The following is a 24,327-nucleotide window of genomic DNA, read 5'->3' as shown; positions in this document are numbered from 1 at the left end:
ACCTGTGGCAACCAGGTCAGAGAGGGGGGATTTATGGGCTTTTTTTGAAAAAAACTTTAATTAATTTAATTTAAGCTTTGTTTAACCTGGATATAAGATGTTTAAGTTTATATAAGATGTAAAGTGCCATGGACATGAGAGTGAACAGTGGTTACAGAACAACAACCACAAGAAGACATACACATTAGTCTTACACACATACATAAAACAAACAGTGCTCATCCAAATCCACATCACCTTAAATTCATTTATTGAGACCAGCTGCTTAAAGTTAGTTTCTTGTGCAGCTGGTTCCACACCGAGTTAGCAGATAGAGGGAACATTTAGAGATGCAAAATGATCAAAAACTAGTGCATTATTATATTAGTTAAAAATTACTCATATCTAGATCTTGAAACACCTTTTAATAATTACTAAGGCTCTTGTGAATACCTTTTCTTTCTGCAACAGAACAACGGAAATAGTAAAAACACACAAAAGTTGACCCAACACAACAAAAGTGTTTTTAGGGTGACAGACCAGCCGCCGCATGTGAGAAGCTAACAGGAAAAGGTTAATAGCAAACATGTAGCTACAGTATTAGATGAATGATGCAATTAAAACACACATTACCTTACATCTCCCTCACAGCACCGGTGAATCCTCCAGCAGTTCGTCACATGTTTTGGTTTCTGTCGCTTCTGTCACAGCTGGTCTGTCACGTTAATGTGTCCCCAGAAACACTTCTGTTTTTTTCTTTTGTTTATTAATTTTTTTGTGCTTTTGCAACATTTTTTCTATATGTTGGTGTTTTCTTATGTGTCAGGGGCCACCCTACTACCCAGCAGTTGTTATAGTTTTGTATATTGTAATTAGTTTTTGGTTGTTTCATTTTGACTTTTTGCTTTTAATTTAGGCTAGTTTCAGTGAGTTACCAGAGTAGTTTTTTTTTGTTTGAGTTGAGTGTTTATTGTCTGAAAATGTTTAGTTTTAGTTTAGTTTTTATTAGTTTCAATCTTAGCTTTAGTCTTTATTAATTAATAATGTATGGAGGGCATGTGTCAGGGGCAAGATTTAGGAAAATGATTCCAGGTATTAGAATAAAAACACAGAACCATTTGAAAAGAGCGTATTCACAGTCTTATAGTAATCCAGAGTCTCAATAAACACCACCATAAGAGCCTCAGCAGGCAGCTTTTAATATGTCTGTGGATTTATTTACTTATTTTTTTGGCAAAGTAGCAAACACTAGAAATAATGATATTTTTTCTATGCTTTCATTTTATTTTAATTTTTTTTTAAATTCACAAAATTGTTTCAGTTAGTTTTCCTTTTTTGGTGAAAGTCTAATTTTTTATTATTATTTTAAATAACCAGCTAACTAACGAAAATGGTTTTTTCACATCTAGTTTTAGTTTTTAGTTTAACTTTTGTTAATCGTGCTTCCCAGCCTCTGTGGTAATCAGCAGCAAGCAGTCAGTGTTATGAGAGAAAATGCATTAATCACAAAGGCACATTTTAAGTTTGTTATTGCATTAATCTTACCAAGTTTGCTTCTTAGTATGTGATGTATATATTTAGCTGACGCATAGCTAGATTATCCTTTGTTTAGCTGTCGTGATATTTTCTCCCATTTTGCGCAGAAAGCTCGTGATGTTGATGTATTTCCCAGTTTCAGAACGTATGTGTGACGTATTGTGCACTGTGCAAGAAAAAATGGATATGCGAGGGAACAAGCTGTGCATTGAGCATGTGTCACCTTGAGGCTGTGCAGTGATTTGTTGTGTATTTGTACTGCAATGTCACAAGTGGTTTACACTTGTTTACAGAATTGGCTACGAGGCCCCATTGAGACCGCTTCCCTATCGCTTCCTCTTCCTCTTCACCTATTCTTAGTGTGTGTTCTCCTCACACATACTCCCTTTTCCTGCCTCATTCTCCTTGACTCACCGCGAGCAGAATAGTTAAACTCCCCCAATTGTTTAGCAGCGTGTGCGCCCCTACGAGTGTCCCCTCACACAACAACATTAGCATACCCCCCCAACTCCCACCTATCTACCTATTTTTTTTTTTTTTTGTCATAACTGAATTGAAATGCAGCTCTTTTCATTGTAAACAATGTCAGGAAAGTGTGCTAAACACACACACATGCAGACACACACATATCCAACATGAGACACTAACCCCCCCCAGAGAACCTGAGGAAATTGGACCAAAACAATGCCATGATTGTGTTTGTTTACCTCCCCTGGTCCCTGCTGTGCTGCCGTACCGTGCTTAACCTGCTTACACAAAGCCTGTTCAGCTGATATGTGCATCTTTGTGTGTATTTGCATGCATGCATGGCTCTGCAAAGTGAATCTGCATAGTCCAGAGGGCGTTTGAAGGGCTTTTGTATTCATACCTGAGGGTCTGCAGGTGCACAGAAGTTTGCACGCCTCTGTTTGTGTATGTTTCACTTGTCTTGTTTGCCTTGAATTATAGCCCGTTACCCACCTGCTGTGTGAATCTCAGGTCACAAAAGGTCCTTAGTCAGTTGGCACGATGCCCGGCTTTGGGTGGTGCCACCCTTGCCGACCTGGCATGGCCGCAAATGTGGAATCTGAGTGGCTCCCACCTAACGCAGCCAAGTCAAATAGTGTTTCACCAGACAAAGATGGATCTGTTTGCCTGCACCTCTTCCTCGTCATTCCATCCTGTAGCTGTAGCTCTTCTCCATTCGCTTCAAAGTCCTAACAATTTCTGCTCTCCACCCTCCCCTCTTGAGGTGTTTTTTTTTTTTGGGAAGTGCCTCATTCTTTTCCTTACATGTACCTTCAGGACTCTCATTCTTTAAGCAATTGTATTGTACGTGAAGTTGGCTGGGTGGAATACTTTAGATTTCTGCGATATGACCATTGTACTAATATTCCTTCGTAAGGTGAACTTAGAGGAATTAGGGAGGAAGTTAGGGCCTACGTGTCAATATGAACGCTGAGACCCTGGTCTGCAGGAAGTCCTCAGAACAATATTGCAATTTCTTTTTACAATATGGCACCACACTGCGCTTTTAGCAAAAACGGCTCCATAATGAAGCAGGAAACTGTTCGTTAGTCTCTTGTAATATTTGAGCAGCAACCCCTTGGGATGAAAAATGAAGACAACATGTCACCACTTGAGCTTGGCTTCAAAAGTGAAAGTAGCTGTGTTCACAACTGGTTTAGTTTCTTCCTTCATATCCACTATACATCGGGTTAACTGATGGATACCTCATTCAGTTAAATGCTGTTAAGACCCTTCCTGTCTGACATATGCACACAGTGAGCTGTTGTTGGTTGCTAGGCCTAACCTGTGGTACACGACCATCCAAGTAGTTTGTGCTTCTGTTCTGGTGAGTGATAAACTTAAACTAATCGTATTTTATTACTCTGTTATTTAGCACTGATTAGCAGACCAAAGCTAGCAGGAATTGGTAACTTAGCACTCCATGTGCTCCAAATTTCATCACTTTTGGCTCCAAAAAAACCAAACTCACCAAGGCTTCACTGGTTTTGTGGAGTCCAAAACCAATAGGTGGCGTCACTGTGGCTGCGTCCATATTTCATATCCAGTCTGCGGTATAGTCTATATTTGGGTGAACAGGGCTGTCAAAGGTCTTTTACAGTGTCTGCAAAAATTTAGTACTGACTTGTGTGGCTGCAGGTTAGAACATTTCAGATCTGATGTTGAATTTGGATGAAAGGCCAAGGCATCAGCACGAGGGAACAGTTTGTTTTATGGGCATAACCTTGGTTTTTGAGGCCTTCTTTTGTTATAATTCTCCTTTTTTACAACACGCTTTGCTCATCTGGTTCGTTGGCCAGTGCTCCTATATGTCAGGTACAGACATTTTAATTAGGGCAGCGTCTTGGGTGGTTCTTGGGTGATGGATTGGTGCGGCTGAAAATACAGTTATAAATCATCTGGCCTTTGACAGACAAACTGCTGGCAACCCTTGTGCTTGCTGGCACCGGCCGCCGGTAGCGAAGCGACGGTGATTGTCAGCAAGGTTGGCTCGAGTCTTATTAACGTTGTTAGCCTCGATGGCTTTTGTTTGAAGCCTTCATTAACACCAGTGAGGATGTCGGCCCAGATGTCACTCCCAGACTTTTTCACTTTTGCATCTTAAAGGATGCTACAGCTAATATAGGACCTTTTTCCCCCTGCCAGGTCAAGGTCAAGATGTGTGTCGAGTGTATGTCATCAATCATGGTGATCAGTTTCGGTGGCCGTGTGTCCCTCATCCATCACGCTGATGTGTTTCGCTGGCCGTGTGGCTCTGCGTCGCTGTCAGGGCTGGAGGTAATTAATAACCCGGAGTGACAGAATTAATGAGTTAACCTGCTCCACTCTCCTGCTGTTCCAGTGACAGACGCTAACGGTCAGCAGCTAGTTAGCCCTGATAATATGCCACTGGCTCAGGTGTGTCGATATGGAGGCTATTTTGTTCTATACATTCATGTTCATGTGGGGAATATACGTTCAGCTTGTGAGTGTATATTCCATAGCTAGGGGCCTAAAGAGAAACATTATTGGAATCGTAATCTTTTTTAGAAGGAGTCTCACCTGAGCAACTTGCCTTCCACAGAGAGGATAAAAAAAGAGATTGAAAACACACAAAGGCAGGGGGATAAGGCAGAAAGGCAGTCTGAATAGAGATCGTTGGCTCCTCAAGGTGCAGGAGAAGGCGAGACTCTCCTTGCCCTCAGGTCCTGAAAGCCGATCGCTTGGTTTTTTGAAAGAGCGGCTTTGTGAGGATGCCTCCGACCGCTCCTCTGAAGAGCGCTCACTGTCTGTTATGACTAAAAAAGAGTGACCGAGTTTTCATCACCCATAGAAGATAAAGCACGGCTTTGAAAGCAGGGGGAAAGGCAGCAGTTTGAACTTAATTCTCCCTTTTTTTGATTACAAGAGAGGCAATTGTTCTGCCTGGGCAGGCCTGGTTATTGTGCGCCGTGCGCTGGGTGTTACATTCCCGGGGTTTTCGGATGCTTATTGTAGTGCAAGTTCGCTCTCATGCTTTCATTCCCTAGTGTATTGGTTACTTTGTTGTGTAGGCTGCAGAATAGCTTGCCTATCAGGCTTAGCATGCAGGTCACTCAAGGTGGGCTGTAGTAGGTGGGTGTGTGGGTAGATGTGGATTTATTTGGCGGCATCTATCGCTGTTCAAAGCCTGGTGTGTGGGTTGCTGCCACTCGGAGGAAAACTTAGCTGGGTTTTTTTGTAGTTGGCTCGCCTGTGGGTAGCTATCATTGTATCGTTAGCTTTTTCTGTGCTCCTATTTTTTACAGATGGACGCATCGATGGTCCCATTTCCCCCCCTCTCCATTAAACTAAATCAGCCAGCAGAGTCCCCGACTGCACAGACAAAACTACTCATTAACTCTTGCAACTCACTCCACTCTCCTTTTCTCCAAACGTGCTTTAGCTCAGAGACAACAGGGATGGGGCAGGGGAAAGAGTGACAAAGGGGGAAAAAAAGACTAAAGCTAGAGAGAAGGATTGAATGAGTGAAAGAGCTGGTGGGGTAGAAAAGAGGAAGAATGTGATGTCCCCGGTCTATGAGGGATTCCATTTTTTGCCTTTCTAGAATAGAACAGTAAGTCACCAGTCTCTTTGTCTGTCTTTGATCTCTCAGCTCAGGGATTTGGCACCTGACAAACCCCTCTCTGTCTCTGAAAGGAGGCTTGCTGAGAGAAAGCCTCCGAGAGCGGGAGACAGAAAGAGTAAAAAAAATTAAGGGAAAAAAGAGTTAGAGAGCATCGGGAGCGAAAAAAGAGACATATAAAAAAGATGGTGTGGGGGGAAAAAATTGGGTTAGACTTTTGAGGGCTGCATGAGAGGATATGACGAGGGCGTCTCAGCTCAGATCCCATTAAAACTCAATACACATGTGTTCCTGTGCGCCTCTATTTGCGTCTGTATAGGTTTGCCACGGCTGGTCCGGACAGTGATAAATCCAGCAAGTCTTAAGGGAGATTCCTCTCTGAAGCCACGGTCTCTTGGACCACCCACTATTGTGGTCTCTTTCCTCACACACACACACACACACACACACACACACACACACACACACACACACGAAGGCTCCTAATAGGAAGCAAATTCCCCCAGCTTTACTTGGATATCAACCCCTCTTTTCTTCCAGTCATTCCCTTTGCAGGGCAGTCGCTGCTATAAACAAGCCCTGATATGTTGACATCACATTTTCAAACACAAGTTCTGAAATCCTGAGTTTCAAACCACAGATGAAGATGCCAGAGCCTGTCTACGGCAAAACGGGGGGATTTGGAGTTCTGCAAAGAATTCTGGGACAGCCTGTGAGGGTCAGCTTGGGACAGCTTAATAATTGATGGGCAAAAAAAAAAACCCTCATCAACCGTGCACAGTTTGAGGTAGGCTGCTCTTAGACTGTCTTTAGACTTTTAAGAGGCTCAGACCCAAAGGCTGTGAAGCATGGGACTCAATTAACTCTCCCACCAGCTTTTAGCATTCGGGGGTTGGGTGGGGGGCACCTTCTCAAACAGCTGCTTGACCCCGCTCTCAGCTCCGGACACTTTCCTGGTCAGCGCACATGTACAAACCCTGACTTTGTGTTTTGTCACCTGAAGCGGTCACAACCTCTCGAACAAAACCCACAAACCCCAGTGTCCTGTTTCTAATGATGACACCGGGTGCTGAAAGGTTCCTTTAGAGACAGGGAGATAAGACAAAGTACCCCCCTACTAATCTCCTCACTTTTTTTTTTTTTTTTGCTACTGTGAAGAAAAAGAAATGGAGGCTTCACGCACCCCTGCGGGCTACAGTCAATGAGGCCCTTAGCTTAGTGCTAGCGAGCAAAGTGACAGGGATTTAGAGCTGATTGAGGGAATGGGACTGGGCAAAGAATGGCTCAGCAGGTAGCAGCTAGCCTTGGCTCTGTTAACGCCACGCTATGCTAATCCAGCAGCTAGGGAGGAGAGTCTGCAGGCTAAATAGCCTGACTTTATTGCGCCTCCAAGACAGGGATTTCCCAGTATTTTAGAGGGTTTGTGGATTTCCTCTGCTGTTTGTGTGTGCAAGTGTGTCGGCCGGGTGGCGGAATATGTGTTTTCGTTGGAAGACCCGGCTTCCCTCTTGGTGCGGTGAACGTGGACAGGCTCTGATTTGATTTCTGGTGTGGGGAACTCATGCAAAAGTTTGTTTATTCGACTATATGCAGGTTTCCTTGATGTATTTATGACTGTGCTGTTGAAATCCATATGCCTTTCAAAACGTACTTTGAGATCCGGGTTGTGCGTGAGCTTTTGAAGAAAAGGGGAGATTGCTTTACCCCTGCAGACTGTGAGTGTGTAATTATCTGACTTATACTGGGTATGAGTTTACCCATCTGTCTTCATTGGGGTTCTTTTTTTTAACACCATAACAATATAGACAGACACTCAAGTATTTCATTCTAACAAAACCCAAACCACAGCCCTCTGGCCTCCATACCATTTGTTGACCCACTGCCAAGCACACGGCTGCCTCACTGACTGACAGGTTATTCGGTCCAATCGGTGTTGCGACTGTCTGCGCCGCACCTCTCGGAGAATTGTTGTATTGTCCTCGTCTTTCTGGTTCAGTGCTCAGGGGCTGAAACGTAACCCTGCTAGGTTTCTCCGACCATTACAGAAATGGATAGAGGAAGGAGAAACTCCTTGAAAGACGAGCCCTCCAATCAAACTGTCACTCAAAGGAAAGGCGAGCAATGTCGCCAAAAGTAGGAAAAGTGTCACTTAGGTTACCATTTCAGGCTGTGAGGTGTGTGTGTGTGTCTGTGTGTGTGTCTGTGTTAGGCCCGGGCTCAAAGCCTTGTGAGAGTGACAGAGCTCCCGGTGTGCCAAGTGTGGTGGCATTTGTTTGTTAAATGGTCTGAAATGCCATCGGCTCTGGTTTCATTGCAGCTCCACATCTTGCCAGCAGAGCATAGCCTAAATTTGTGAGAGAGACAAGAGGTAGTTATTTGATCTTCTCCTCTTTTTTTTTTTTTGTGGTCGGAGGAAATAGCACTCTTTCCTCCAGCTCTGTTGTTTCTGGTAATGGAACGCAGGCTTGTGAGAAAGGTGAAAAGGGAGAAAGCGCTGAAGTAGAAAAATTAAGACAAAGAGAGAGAGGAGGGGGGGATTGGTGAAAGGAGCAGGGGCCTCTCGGCAACATGTTGTTCTCTGTTGCTAATTGGGGGGAATTGGTCAAGCCCACAGCGCTCTGTTCTTCTCTTCAGAGGGATAAAATACAGGTAAATTTCAAGTTCAGTGATTAGATAATAATCCTTATTACTGAAACTTGTGTTGAGGAACCCACCGGCGAGTCTACTGATTTAGCCTTTGGGAACAAGAGGCTATTTTTATGGGCTTTAAATGTATCCAAGTGATATCTAGTAGTCCATTCATTGTTTATGAATATACAGATAAACCTGACATAATTTTATAAAAGCTACACAGAGAGATGTTGCTGATGTTTTTAAGATTGCATTTCAGCAAATTCAATTCCTTTTTGGCACACACACTAAAAAAAGGTTGTTCAGCCTCAATAAATGTGACGCAATAATTTTGAGTAAGTTCCAACCGAAATATCTCAAATCAAATAATTAATCACTAAGGAAGATGTGCTTCAATCAAGTACATTTCATTTGGCTAGATTCCATTAGATTTTACAGTTAAAATTTTACACTGTACTTATGTAACAAAATTACATGGAAAAGTGGCACGTAATTAAATTAGTTAAAGTCAGCATTTCGGGCAGAGTGCAGACTGTTTACTTGCATGCATCCAAAGCCTTTTCAAGTGTGATCAAAAACTACAAAGTAGCTACACAACCAGAAACCCTCCAGTTCTAAAAATCGTGACCACTGCCTTCAGATTCTCCACATTTGTTTCCAGTTTACAGAGAGTACAAACCCCAGGCGACTGCATATATTAACTGTGGGTGTTTTTGCTTTGTTCACCCTCTTTGGTTTGGACTAAAATGTCTCAGTAACTATTGGATGTCTTGCCATAGCATTTGCTGCAATGTATTTGGTCCATTGCAGTCCATACAGTGGGTAAAGATTTTGTGGACTGTTGTAATAACTTTAGTCTTTCGCTGACTTTTAATCTTAATCTATGTAATCAGATCTAAATTTCTGTTCCATACTTTGATTTGTGAGCAAAATCAAAGTTTTAGCTGCAATTTCTGTGTGCAAGGACAGAAGCATACAGCTAAAACCACCACTAATTTATTAGTGGGCTGCTTTGGAGCCACAGCCTTCCTGCTTCTTCCAGAACTCTCCCCTCTAGTACAAAAGCATTTGAGTCATAAACATGTATTTCATATTGTCCAGATTTGCAACCCTAACCCGACTTCCTCTCTGTGTTTTTGCTATCTTTCAGCTTGTAAGATTGGTTACTATCGTGCTCTGGCCACCGATGGCGCCTGTTCCAAGTGTCCTCTTCACAGTTACTCTGTCAGAGAAGGCTCCACCTCCTGTGCCTGCGACAAGGGATACTTCCGCTCCGAAACAGACCCAGCATCCATGCCCTGCACCCGTAAGTACACCCACATGTAGCATAACGATACACAGCACTCAGTTATGTTACCAGTAGGCCGTGACAGGCTGTGGTTTGCAGTGATTTTCTAAACAGCCAAAGATAGCTGTAACCGAACACTGTTTTGGAAAGGAACCCCGACACACACACTGAGAGCGACCGCCTCCACCGAAACACGGGCATTGATTCTGGCTGTCGCTCGCTAAAACATGCATTGCCAGGCCCTCACACCCACACACACATGTACACGTACACGTATACACACACTGACAGATAATCATGCAAATCGTGCAAACATAAAGAAGGCGCCTGTTGGTTTAATAGGCGTCTTTTGATCTCAGGTGGTACTTAGTCATCGGTCACAGTGACATAGAACTAATGAGGGTAAAAACCGCTGCATCCCAGATTCAGTCTTCCAGACTGTGAACAGGAATCAAACTGTTTGGGGGAGGTGATGAAAAAGGAAAACAAGAGCAAGACGTATGTAAAATAAAGTGATGGGGAACAGGGGAATAAAGGGAAGAAAGCTAGAAGACAGCAATGAATCAAGCTACAGGAAGGTGTTCAGTGGTAAATTCATCTGTGTGTGTCTTCACTTTCCTCCTTCCGGTTGTATGAGTGAACTCCTAGTGAATCTGGTCCTTCCAAGCCTACCCCACTGACTCACCACGTCTATGATAACAAATATTGCCAACAATCCTGCTGCCTAATGATACCTCTTGCCTTTTTTTAGACCTCGTTCCCACTCTGAGTCACAGAACTGGGAGTTCATAGTGGCAGAAATGCACACCAACATGGAGAAAACAGAAAAAGCCACATAACACCCGAATCCCTGCACTCCCATCTTACGGGAAAATAATAAGATTGATACGTTCGTTTGAGAGCCGTTTGTGTTATGAATGAGTAATTTTAGTGTCATGAAGTAATTTTAACAACGAAAACATCTGTTAAGGTGCTTAGCTCATAGTTGGCTCGCCTTTCTGTCAAGTTCCTGAGGAGTCATCACTCAGCAAATCAGCTCACTGAATCAGAGTGGATGAAGTACCCCCCCCCCCAAACTAATTATTTCCCTCTAGCATAGTATCTATACAGGATCCAAAGCAATACTCCACTGTGAGCAATTTGTAAAATTGGAAATGTTCGACTTTGCTGCAAAGTGCTACAGAGTTTACACGTATTTTCCAACTGTCATTAAACATGAAAGCAGGAAAGTATTTACTCAGAGCAGCGAGTACAAAAGCTTTTATGCAGTGGCTGGATGTGTCACATAAAGTGGCAATAGAAAGGAGTGAAATGGGTATTTTATTTGAAGGACAGACAACAATGTAGAGCTTTAACAAAAAACTCCATTAAAGGGGACCTATTATGCCTTTCCTCTTTTTCTGAAGTACACGTACTGTTATAATGGTGGATGCTCATTAAACATGACCGAGGTTTCAAATAATCGGCTCGCCGTGTAAACACATAAATCCCTTGAGCCAAACCTCAGGCTTCAGACTGCTCCAAAAGTTCCGTGTGATGTCTCATAAGCAGATATCCCTAATATGGCTGTCAGCACAGAAGCTCCGCCCACCTGCCATGCTAATTTTTGATTCTGAGAAGCAGCCAATCAGAAGAAAGACACCTTAATGCTAGCACTTTCTAAATACACACATTAAGGATAAGTGTGCAAATTCTGACATGCAGTACACACATATGGAGTTACAAGCATTTGCAACAGCTTCTTTCAAACAGAAAATGAAGTGCACCAAAGCCCCCAGTATAAGAGAAATGACGGTTATTTTGAACTGTGAATGATACAAGGCTGTTCTAGTAAAGTCTAAATGTCTACTGGACATGTAAAATTTGTGCAAATATTTCATGCGTTAAAAATATTTTTCGGACTCATCTACTGTTAGTGACGTCATCCACGACCGCGGAATTCTGCTGGACAAGTTCGCTGCTTTTTTTTTTTTTTCAGATCAAGCTCGATTTTTCCGGGGTTTTTTCCCCCCTCCCTTTTCTTGGGCAAAACATCAGTACCAGCTCGTCGTCGCATAATGTCGACTTTATTTTTTTCATAGTGAGGATAAATTACTCGCAAAAAACATAACACCTACAGTGTGTATATACGTTACATGAGAAATTGGCATCAAAAAAATTCTGAATTTCATTTCTTTTTTTGGCAATGAGCTTGATGTATAAAGGCCTTAAGGAAAATAAATACATTTTTTTAAATCTTATGCTGTAGGCTGCTTTAGGCTGTTTGAGAGATTGATATTCGAGCAGGAATTGTGCTTGGATGCTTTTCATGCTGCAGGAGGACATGTAATGTTTTCACCAAACAAGCTCCACCTGGGCGTTCAGCTTCCTGTAATAGAAATTAAAGTTGAAAACAAGAAGAAGAAAAACAAGTGCAGTGCTGCTGATTATGAATCACTGAAAAAAACAAGATGGTTCAAAAACAAAGAATCTGTGCTGCAAAACATACTTTTGAAAAAAAAAAAACAGCATTCCCTGCTGTTTATTCTTTAATACACTTACACCTGATTTGAATTCTTTTTCAATTGCAGTACTAAATATTGATAAATCCCCAAGTATTCATAAATGAAAATAACTGACTGCTAATCCACCCTCCCATCGCCTCACTGTTCAGCAACATCTCATATAAACTGCATTACTAGCCGTCTTTTAATGGACGAGCAGGGAGGTCATCCCCATTGTCTCGTTAGTCAGTACGGCATTTCACAACGGCTGCTGCAAGTAACAGCTGTCGAAGCTCATTACTCGACTGATTTTATAGGACCCTGCTTTGTCATTCGAGCTACATTCCTAACTTGGCGGTTAGGAACTGAACATTAGCCCGACTCTCTCAGGGACCTTTGCCCTGCCTCGTCAGCCGGTCAACATTTGATCTTTGAACTCTCACCCTGTCTGTCGACTGCTGTTTTCCTTCCCTGTACATTTTTTTTTTTGTTTTTTGCACATCTCACCCACATGTTAGAGCTCTGTAATTACAGCTGTCACTCATACATCCCTACTCATCCACATTTTGTTTTCACTCTCTCCCTCTCTCTGTTTCTCTAAAAACCCACTCAGAGTCACGAACAGAGCAAATGAAGAAAAAAAAAGCCTCTTAAATTCATTTCCCAGTTTGCTTTGCTGAAGGTCAGGCTGGGAACGAGCCAGCATCTCTGGTAATTGGGGAGCATGTCTGTGTGTGTGTGTATGTGCGCGCGCGTGTATAGGTTATTGAAAACACTTTTCCTCTCTCTTAGTTTGCAGTCTAGCAAAGCAACATTATGATTAAAACTGGATGTTGTAGTTTCATCACTTGCACGACTCCAGCTGTATTCTAGCTCTCAGTGCGCGCACCTTTTTCATTGGGCTGTTCTTTTGGTCAGCCATTAATGCACGCTGCATGTGAATGGAAACGTTGGTTACTAGTCTGATAGTCATCTTAGGAGATTTTATTTGCTGTAACATTTTTTTAGTCTTTTTCATAGTTTGTGATGCAGGTTTTAGCCGTGATTACTTTTTTTTACATTTTTATTTTTACAGAGATTTTTACAGAGATTTTTATGTTCTCAGCAGGGGTGCAACCAAGGTTTTGCCAGAGGGGGGACACTGGCCACTACTATGGCCACTTTAATGATGAATATTTTAAAACCGTAATGCCAAGTTTATCATGTTTGATACATGAGTTTTTGTGAGCTTTTGAGACCTCTATAACATTAGTTAGATTTTGGGGGGGTGATAAAACCTAAATTATTTCACAAAAATGCCAGATGTTGGCAAAAGTGATATAAATTAAAACTGATATATGCAAATTGATTAATTTAATTTATTTATTTATTTAAAAAAACAACTCCAGCTTCAAATAAGCAGAATTTTCTGGCAATTATTTCATGCGTCAGGCTTTACAGCCTTAAACAAGAATAATAATTTAATGGCATTATATTATATAATAATATATAGAGATATGTAGCACTCATGCCTTCATAAATAAATGATAAAAGAGATCAAAGTGACCAAAAAATTGATTATTTGGACCTCAGTTTTTGTACCACCCCAATCTATGTAATGGTGTCTAATAGTCTCAGCCTGGCCACCTCTATAAAAATGATCTTGCTCTGCAGCTGGAGCACTGAGATCCATACACACATACACTTCATTATTTTTTTAATAAAGTAATCAGGTAGAAAATATCACCGAACACAATTTAGTGTACAATATTAAAACTAGGTAAAATACCCATGTGAGTGGGTATAAATACACCCACACACAAAGCAGTAATGAGGACCAGCGACAGACACCCGTGGGAGCTGCTTGCTCTGCTTGTGTTCAGGTTATAAGGAGGGGTTGTTCTCCATTTTGGGGTTTCTGTTGGCCCTTGATGTGTTTTTCAGATTTTTCCCCAGTTTTCTTAGCGGTGGTTTTGTGGAGGAAGAAGGAGGGACGGAGTAAGGAATGAACGCAGACTGTGGAGGACTCAAGGGGGGCATTGAATGAATCCCAGTCGGATGGTAATAGCGGGGTCATTGCTCTGGCCAATTTAGCCCGGCTCTCTAACTCGGTCCTGCGCTACACTAGGCTAACAATTACTGATAGAAAGAGACAGACAGAGATAGGGGTGGAGAGGGTGGGAGCTTGCTGTGGGGAAAGATGGAGAATGGGAGTGGAGTAAAAATGAGAAAGACAGATTAAGGTGGGGAGGGGGGGGAGTATGGAAGTGAAGGAGCAGCAGGAAATAAAGAAGTAATGCTCTGAGCAAATTGCTAGGCCATAAACGAACAGAAAGGGAGGGAAAAGAAATCACCAACTTTCTTTAGGAGAAACTTTCCAAGTGTCCCCCTGGATTCCTCCCATAAGGAGTGTGAATTTTGAGGCCATGTTGAGCTAACGTTGTATGAAGGTTCTGCGAGCGTTGAGCTCCCGTCTCCCCCTGCCGTTCTTTCTCCCAGGATTAATTACCGGGTGTCAGTCACAGCCGACGGCTCTCCCACGCTCCCTTGTTCCCAATGGTGCCTTCTGGGAGAGCGACAGGTACAGGCAAATGTAGTTTGCGTGCGTGTGTGTGTGTTTGTGTAGAATGCAAGGAAGAATACTGACATGGTGTTTAAGATTTAGATTTTATTTTTATTTTTATATAAAAGCAAAGCTACATAGTGCAGTTGTTAGGTTTGTATTAGCAGAACAAAAAATTCTTTCTGGGATGATTATACACATTCCCTTGTCAATGGACATCCTGCCCCCTAAAGACCTTTACACACCAAGCTCACTGCGAAAAATTGCTACTTTTAGAAAAATCGAAATTCCAAACTTTTTGGATGCAAGCTTGTTTTATAACGTACACACCAAAATAACTGCATTTTTTCAAAAACTTTGTCCTACAAAAATGCACTACGAAAAAAATTGAGTTGACGTCAAGCAATGATGAGCTGGTACTGATGTTTCTACACAAGAAAAGAAAGAAACAGAGGTTCTGGCTTCATCCAATTCTCCCACGCAAACAGCAGCAGGGAGAATTTTATTGTTTGATCCAGGAGTTGAAACTGTATCCCGACAGCTTTTGTACACATATCGGGATGTCAGTGGGACAGTTTGAGCTCTTGCTGGCAGAGTTGGGACCACATCTGAGGAGACAGAGTAATCATTTCAGAGAGTCGATTGACCCGGAACAGCGTCTAATTGTGTGTCTGAGGTAAACCGGATTATTTTAATATTTGGATATTCAATGCTGCGAGTGCGCTTGTTGCTAAATGCAGTGGTCTGATTGGTCAGATCTGTTTGTTTGCATTCAAAAATCTGAAAAATCCAGCTTGGTTAGAAAAAAATAAATGCCACAAATTTGTTTAAAAAAGCAAAGTAAATACAAATGAGTTTGGATAATAAGATGATGTATATTTCTCAGTTTGTACATTTTTACCAGGGAGCTGATGTTGGGGTTTGAATCATGTTTGATGGATTAGTTCTGTCTAACACCCTTTCATCAGCGCAGTATATGTAATTGTTCAATACATACACAAGGGAAATATTTTTCCTTGCGAGTTTTTTTTAGCTGCCTCTTATATGAAAAGCTAAAGAAAACTCGGCTAAGATAAGGATGTCTAGTTTTGTAGTAAGTGTTGAGGAAATAGAACTGCGTCTGCGTTTCCGTAACATTTCAATTATTAGTTTGACAGCTTAACACTGCTGTACAAATGATCAGCCACCTTTGTCCTGTTACGTTTATGACACCTGAAGTCGAGATAAGAGCCCAGTATCTCAGATAGCGTGTCAAGAATTGGTGTAAAGGTAGTAGGTGTGAGTTAAACCTAGCACACTGACAAAGGCGGTATTGTAATAACACTTTGGGTGGGCACCTTAAATTAGAAATCCCATCTGTAACTTGTTCCCATTGTCTGGGCAGCAGACGTGGGGAATAAGGTGAAAGACCAAATGAGGAAAAGTGGGCGAGGAGATGAAAAGGCAGGGGCAAAGGAGGGTGGATGAGTCCTCTATCATGATTTTTAATGGGAATTTATTAATAGATTTTCGTGGAGGGCTACACTTGGTAAGGGAAGGCTGAGCGGTGGTGCTATTAGCGCAGTCCATTCTGCATCCTTTCATCTCAAAGCTCGTGTACTGTGCAGTTAAACAGATACCTCTCCTCACCAGCCATGCTCATTATTTGCCCTCCCTCCTTGTATCCAACCCTCCAGACCTGCTCCTTCCATACTAATCAGTTTTTTTCTTTTGCTTTCTGGGTGAACAGACGGTGTTTGTCTTCTCCATCTCCGTCCTCTCAGCCTCTGCCTCCCCTCAGCATTTGCGAATTTACCGCTATCTGCCAGAATAACGCTGGAGTCGTGTCCATACACGCGCAGCCAAGCGCCTGCCTAGCGCACAGTTACTCGTCTCCATTAATACGCCGACACTCAGAGCCCGCTTCTTCCTCCTCGGGCGACCGTGCGTGCACAGCCCCACACGCGGTCCTCCCTCCGCTGCTCTTGGTGTCTCTGTGAAATCATTCATTGCCATTCTCCTCCTCCAAAAATAACACTGATAATTAATTTCCGTTGTGAAATGATTCGTCTGCGGACTGACTAGCTTTCATATTTCACCCTGCATCGATCCCCCCAGCCAGCTCGCGTGCGCTTCATTAGTCAGAGGAAGAGAGAGTGGAGAGCAGTGAGACAGGGAAAACAGAGACATGGGGAGAGAGAAAGTGAGAGTTAAGTCAATTACCGCCGCTTATGTTTGAAAGCAACGCAAAAAAACACATTAATTACAATGGAGCTGACATGTAAATTGGGATTGATGTGCCGGGAAGTTTGTCACGTAGCTGCAGAGCTGCTTCCATATAAAACTACAGCGTGTGGCTTTTTATATCAAAGCAGGGACTAAATAACAGGCTACAAAGCAAACTTTGTTTAAAGTTATTCACTGGCTGCCATAAAGTCCCACTGTTAGCAGTGGGCTCAGGCATCCCACCACTTTCCAGCTGATTCGACAGGAATCTGAAAGAAAGTCTGTTGGCCTATTGGATTTCTGTTAGCATTCTGAATTAACTGAGGTGAAACTGGATCCTCCCATTCTGTAATGGACAGGACATTAAAAGGTAACTCAAGAAGCCTCAGCTCCCAATAAACGGAGAACACAGTCAATTACAAATTCACAACTTATGTATAGAAAGGATTAATTGCCACAGGTATACATGAGGTTTGTGACAACTCTCAGCAGATCAGCAGTTAATTTCAGACCTTGATGTTTTTTTGCGGTGGGGTGAATATGATGACAGCCTGTTCCTTTAACGTGCTATTTTTACTGAAGTAAAACCTTGCAAGTTAAGTTTCACCTATTGTGCATTGTGTGTAGCTTAAATCTGTAGGCTTAGTCTGACTTATTAACTCAAGTTAATTCGTCATGTTTTACCAGTTGGCATAATTATAACATAAGATAATTAAGTTGTTCCAAGAATTCTTTTTTGTAGTGTTGTGAACATTAGTGGATGGATGCTGAACAGGCCTGTTTATATGTGTAAAAACAATAAATAGTTAATGGGAACACTAGCTGAATGTGCTACGTTAAGCTCATTTAACAGTCTTTAAAAAGAGTCAGTAGTGGGGGTTGGGTTTGAGATTGTGTCCAACCTTCAATAAATTGGCAGTAACCCTGCTGCTTTAAACCATACGCTAACCACCGCTGCTTACATAGCTTATTAGCATAAGCAACATGAGCACACGGCTAATTAGCTTATAATTACTTACACACATTACTGAAGCTGTTTCTTAAACCTACAGATTGCTGTTTAAACCATTAAACCATTACAAAAATATGTTCTAAATAAAAGCTGGCTAAACTCAAGCTCAATTAAACTGCATATTTCACCACAAAGCACCGCTAACATATGAGTAGCTAACAGCTTAGCGGCTCAGTTACTGTAAAAGTGATAAGACAGAATCGTGAAAACGTGGCTGCTTGTATTATGGATTTCTTCTCAATTTCAGTAACCACAAGTCAATGTTATTGCAACTGTGTGCTTTTTTTAGCATTTGGCATGCTGCTTTTTACAACGCCAGTTCTCCTTCCTCTGCAGGCCCTCCGTCGGCGCCTGTGCATCTCATCTCCAATGTGAACGAAACCTCCGTAAACCTGGAGTGGAGCCCACCCCGGAGCTCTGGGGGTCGCCAGGACTTGACATACAACGTAGTGTGTAAGCGCTGCGGTTCTGACGGCCGGCGCTGTCAACCCTGTGGAAATGGAATCCACTTCAGCCCACAGCAGCTGAGCCTGAAGGGAACCAGGGTGTCCATCAACGAGCTACAGGCCCACACCAACTACACCTTCGAGGTGTGGGCGGTGAATGGAGTCTCACCTCAGAGCCCGGGGCCGGAGCAGGCCACGTCAGTGACCGTCACCACCAACCAGGCCGGTAAGATGATGGGAGGTGATTCAGCTGATTCTAACATGGTTTCCTGTGACCCCATAATCATTAAACATCTGTTTAATCACTTATTACCATATATTCCAAACCCTCCTTACACTAGCTTACTTTAGAGTGTTCAGAGGGGTCTTCTGGTTTTGCAGGAGATCACAAAACATACACTCTCACACTGTGTGAGAGTTTATGTTACCAGAGACTGTGCTGGCTCATGTATGATACAGACGGGTTCATTTGACTGAATGCTTGAAAGTACTTTTTGGGGGACATGTCAAAAACATGTTTATTAAAGTTGTGAATAATTGGGGGGAAGGTTGGGTGATTACTGAGGAGGATGATGATGGATTTTCGGCAGAGGGAAATGATTTTATGCAATATTTCACTGGAGTTTGGCATAATTAGGCATAAGAAGCCAGGGCTGACGATGGGGGCACCGTGCTATATTTAGCACCCAAACTAATAAATTAGATGAGTGGTATTGATCTGGGGAGGATTCATTACAAATTCTGCTGGATTACATGTGCCTGGGTGCCTGTGTGTGTAATTATTGTCATAGAATACAACCACAGCCTCCCCTTCAGACCAGGAGAAGAGCCCTCCAGCCTCCATGCTGTATTCAAAGCCTCCCGTTGTTTCATCATTTAGCCATTTTGTGACCAGTTGTTCTGCAAATGGATTTTACGACCCGGGTCTTTTCTCTTCATCCCTCCCGTCTATACTCCGCTCATAGACGATCATTACCTTGGTCTGCTTTACTGCTCTGCTCTTGGGTGGCAAGCTAAGTGCCTTTTTGTGTCTTCTTTTATCGCTAATTTCCATCCCTGGGAAAAGCGAATATCTTCAATAGGGCTTGGACTGGCAATTTAAGGACACAGTGGCTTGATTTATCAGCCGGGGTCAGGAAGATAGAGATGAATGGATGTACTGCCTGTGGGAGAGCTGCGAGTACTGCCAGAAAGGCCTATGTGGGAGCTGTAATGCAGCACACCCTGGAGTCCGGGCTGAAGGCTCATAATAGCATGTCAGCGTGACCATGCTGATGCACAGTTGCACAAAAAGATGCAGATTTTTTTTTTTTTACAGAGATGCAGTCCCAAACACACACACACACACACACACACACACACACACACACACACACACACACACACACACACACACACACACCCAGAGCCCCCTAAGGTTGCTGGAGGCTAATGTGCTGACTTGAAGTTGTAAGATATAGATGATGTTGCCTTTGGCTCGTCACTGGTGCATGTTTCACAAATGTTCGCCAGGATTAGTTATATGAAGCTGCAGCTGGAAGCTCTATTATAGTGTGTGTGTGTGTGTGTATTTGCACATGTGCAGCACTAACTGCATGCATGGTGAGAAGTAAGAAAATGTTTTGCAGAGATGCTTGCATGAACGCAGATGATCAACATTTGCTTCTTAAACAATGTCCTCTGTGTGTCTGTGCGTGTATCTATGTGTGTGCGTGTCTCTTATAATTTGTGTGTGTATGTGTGTTAAAAGAGAATAGCTCCAGACTGATTGGATTTCTTCCTGCTAATGCTCGGTAGGGGCTTTAGAAGCTCTGGTTTCAGCCGCTGGTAATCCAGCCAGTCATCTGTGGCTGTCCCTCTCTCTGTATCGCCTCCCCTCATCCAGACACAGAGGATTACACATTTATTATGATAGATTTATTAGGATTTATAAGTGCTGTGGAAAAGACACCCCCACCACCTCCCCGCCCCATAAAAGTTCAAATTTCGGCTAGGGAGGAAGAAGTGAGGTAGGCAGGTTGGAAAGGATCTGGATTTTTTTTTTTGTTCGGCACGAGAGGAAAGTGTAGGAAGGTACAGTGGAGAAAAATGAATGCCGTCAGATAAAAATGAGCAGTCCCGCTTAATGTGCGTGTGTGTGTCTGTGACCAGGCATGTATTTATGCGCGTACAAGAAGGTCAGATTCCATGTGTCGCCACGAACAATTCCACTATCGTAAATCAGGCGGGGTGTAACCCTTTCACCCGGGCTACAGGAGGAAAGCGAGGGGAAACGGGGATGGGGAGGGTGAGATGTCCAAGCTTTGAACTGACCCCTGGCTGTAAATGGATGTTGTCTTCCCCTTTTATGAGATCAAGCATTCTATATGTCTATGTGTGATTGTGTGTGAGAGAGGGAGGGGGTTGGGGTCATTTATGTCTTGATACAAAATACTTCAGGTGGCTAAAAGTGAATTCATGCATAAGGATTGCGTGTGTGTGTATGTGTGTGTGTGTGTGTGTGTGTGTGTGTGTGTGTGTGGGCACTTCCATCAGTGCATGTGTGTGAGTTTCCATCGCTCTGGCAACAAACCGGCCAGCATACATGTGGAAATGTGTTCTCGGAAGGTGGAGGCTGACTCTAGATAGGTGGAGGGGGCGAGGAGGGAATCATGTAAGCAGGAGCCATTTTCTCCCAACACCCTGAAAAATGGCTCCCTCCTCGACTATTTCTCCTTGGCGGCGAAGGCAAAGAAAAAAAAGAAAAGAAAAAAAGAGTGACTCAAATCTGGCAACCAGGCTCCAATCTGGCAACCACATGTGCAGCCCCTGTCTATTTTAATGTCAAACTGTAATCGGCCGCGTATTCGCGCAAATGCTCCACCGCAGATCCTCCTCGCTGTACAAATACTCCGTGATGAGCACGCTCGCTCAACGAGCTGGAAAAGGAGAAAGAAGAAAATAAAAAATAAAAATCCGCTATTCTGCCGGGAAGGTTATTTTTCAAACCAAACCCTGAACTCTGTGTGCCTCTGCCAGGTTTTTACCGATTATAATTTATGCATGTGTGCAGTGATTGAGTTTTTTTTTTTTTTTTGCTGTCTGAGCTGTGTGAGATAATGGGGCTAGGTGTGTGTTTTTCTATGTGAATTTCTATCTTTCTGTTTGTATAATGAGTTCCTTTGTGTTGCCGGGATGTGTATGTCTGTGTGTGTGTGTCTGTGTGTGTTGCAAAGCAGTTTTTTTCTGAGAGAGCACAATTCTGAAATAAGATCTGAATATTCATTGCGTCTAACACTTATTATTCCACCGGCGTGTTTAGCCCACGCGTTCAGAGGGGGGCGGTAAGAAATTACAGATCTGTCCCACATATTTAAATTCATCTACAGAGGTGCCAGCAAGTCTAGCATGCTGTGCCTCAGGTGAATGTTTCAATTTTAGGATCTCAAGTTTAGCTGTGCACGATTTGTCTGCACGCATTTGTGCACAGTTTTGTTTTGTTTTTTATTTTACCAGTTGTTTTTTGTTTTTTTGTTTTTTAAAGAGACCTAAATGGATCACTTCTTCTGCATCTGAGCCGAGCTGCCTGGTGATGTCCATTAGAAGGGATCACTCAGAAAATCTGTCATCTTTATCCTCACATTAGTCGAGAGGAAAATAAAAACGCAACAGGAGCAGCAGAACACGATTAAATCGCCATATCTGTCATCTTCGTAGGGGAAGATGGATGTGTGGATTACCTCCAAGGAATGAAGGCCCGTGACCTCCTCGGGGGTTTTCCTTTCGGAGTCAGAGCATCCTCAGTCGGCCCCAGGAGGGCCTTCAAATTGGCTCTTGCTGCCGGCTAAGATTGATCGGAGGGCTACAAATGGCCGCCGTGTAATTGTTTAAGGGAGACGCAACACATTAGGCCAACAGGATGACACAACCTTGGGTTAATCTATTTACTAAGAGATGTCTGCAATCCCATCCCTCTCCATCTCAGTCGACCCCCACCAGTCGCAAGCCCTCTGCCTCAACCCCCCCTCCCCATCTCCCCCTGTCGCTTCTTCACCCCAATGAAACTCAATCCCTTGGCTGGTGCTTGAATTCCAGGCCCGTTTGAACTCAATCCCCCAGCTAAAAGCGGGGTTTTGTTAGCATTAGCTTGTGGGCTAGGCTCCCTGGAGCCCCCGGTCAAAGTGATGAGAATGTATATAATGTCATAGATAATCCAATCATAATCGGTGGACTGTGAACCCCTCATTAATCATCCCCACTGTAATTTTTTAAAAGGCAGATGGTCTGGAACGAGTAAGGTTACAGTAATCAGCGAGGGGCAGAGGTCAAAGATCTGCTCCGTGTGGAGTCGTAAGAGCAGATGCCATAAAAAACACTGTGTTACCTGGGCGTTAGTGGGAATGTTTGTCTATGTAGTGCTTTTGTTCTGGCTCTGTGGGCGAGGTTGTTGGGAGAATTATTTAACCCTCTGTGGTCTCGGTGCCCTGAGTCCTAACCCCAACGCCGTGCTATCAGAATATGTGACTTTTGGCTTTTGCAATCAGGGGCCAAAACCAAAATCAAGCATTTTAACTGACACAAATATCACAAAGTATTTGCATTTTTTCCCTCTACTTTACAGGAACTTTGCTGATGATAAATCTCTTTATTTTGGTCTTTTTGTCTGTGTTTATCTGTGGAGCTTTATTCTATCAGCTCATGACTGCACTGCCATATCTCCCAAAACTCAGTCCTTACACGAGTTGTTCCTCTGTTTACAACCCTATCTCTCCTACACCTATGGATTTTCTCTTCGTAAAGTCGCGAGCGTGTATGACCCAATTTACGTGTTGTCACACTCCCCGGAGATAGAGGTTTGATTTGTGCAGCGGCGACACACTTGGAGGGAGGGGGCGAGCGTAAGCCATTATCTGTGCTTTAACCTTCACGTGTTAAAGGCGTCTGAACACAGATAGCACGGCTGCTTGAAATATGGCCTCATTATCAGCTGCTGCAGAAAAGGCTCGAGATAAGATCACTCTCTGGAGCTTTAATGAAAACCAATTGATTTGCTCTCTTAAAGACAAAAAAAAATGCAAAGGTGTCGAGCCCATTTGATGTTATTCATATACTTTGTGGTTGAGAAAAGTGCCTAGACGCTTGTGTCACGGGAGAGCTTGTATCGGTTTTATAGACGCCGACATTTAGTTCACGCTCCTTCTGTCAAATCAGCTGTGTGGCCGCACGGTTTCGCAAGACCCCTGATTCTGAATGAGAGCCAAGTTCAAAGAGAAGTGGAAGCGATTGCCTCGTGGCTTGTTTGACTTTCTCAGCAGGAGCAGGAGAAAGTGTGGGACAGAACAGACTCAATGTCTCCAAGGGTGAAAACAACAGCTAAACATTTTTTTTCTCTTCTGTTTCCTCTTTCTTTGATCGTCTCACCAGCTCCCTCTCCAGTGACTTCCATTCAGGCCAAGGATATCACAAGACACACCATTTCCCTGGCCTGGCAGCCACCGGAAAAAGCCAACGGGGTCATCCTGGAGTATGAGGTCAAGTACTATGAGAAGGTGAGGGACGGTGCGAGAGATTTCGTTTCTGCTGAACCGTCAAAGCAAAAGCAGCCTCTGAATAAGTTGTATTGTGTTCTTTTTTTCCCCCTGTCCCGCTGTAGGACCAGAATGAAAGAAGCTACCGCATCATAAAAACCTCATCAAGGAGCACCGACATCAAGGGCCTCACCCCCCTCACCTCCTATGTTTTCCATGTGCGGGCTCGCACAGCGGCCGGCTACGGAGAATTCAGCGGCCCGTTTGAGTTCATGACAAACTCGGGTGAGTTAAGTCACACTGCCTGTTCATCTTCGTCTTCTTCTCCCTGCAGAGCCGGGAGACGCCTGATTCCAGCTCCGCCACGGCAGTTTCTGAAAAATTCCTACAATGATAGCATCTCTTACGAGTTTGTCTCTTTCATTGGAGAGTCATTAATCAAAATTGCTGTTGTCTATAAAAGATAAATGATATTGTCCTCCGGCACCTGACTGGCAACTTGAATATCTTCCATTATTCACGTCTGAGTATCAGCCTCAGTAGACGTGCCAGCTGACGTTTAAACTGTATGAAGCTTTGAAGAATGGCACCATTTGTGGCGTTTTCAG

The 24,327-nt window shown here is 43.3% G+C and overlaps 1 protein-coding gene across 2 annotated transcripts in view; it reads left to right on the top strand.

Moving 5' to 3' along the window:
• The window catches only part of epha4l (eph receptor A4, like), a 61,415-nt gene that overhangs the window by 17,839 nt on the left and 19,249 nt on the right, over window positions 1-24,327 (top strand). For both annotated transcript variants that reach the window (XM_031741549.2, XM_031741548.2), the window contains exons 4-7: window positions 9,387-9,542; window positions 18,103-18,438; window positions 23,616-23,740; window positions 23,845-24,004. In XM_031741549.2, the coding sequence (XP_031597409.1) occupies window positions 9,387-9,542; window positions 18,103-18,438; window positions 23,616-23,740; window positions 23,845-24,004 (777 nt within the window). The remainder of the gene's footprint in view (window positions 1-9,386; window positions 9,543-18,102; window positions 18,439-23,615; window positions 23,741-23,844; window positions 24,005-24,327) is intronic.

This window comes from Oreochromis aureus, linkage group 14 (genome assembly GCF_013358895.1).
Source record: "Oreochromis aureus strain Israel breed Guangdong linkage group 14, ZZ_aureus, whole genome shotgun sequence".
Lineage (NCBI taxonomy): Eukaryota > Metazoa > Chordata > Actinopteri > Cichliformes > Cichlidae > Oreochromis > Oreochromis aureus.
Note: the sequence above shows the minus strand (reverse complement) of the source record. Positions and strands in the feature narration are given on the sequence as shown.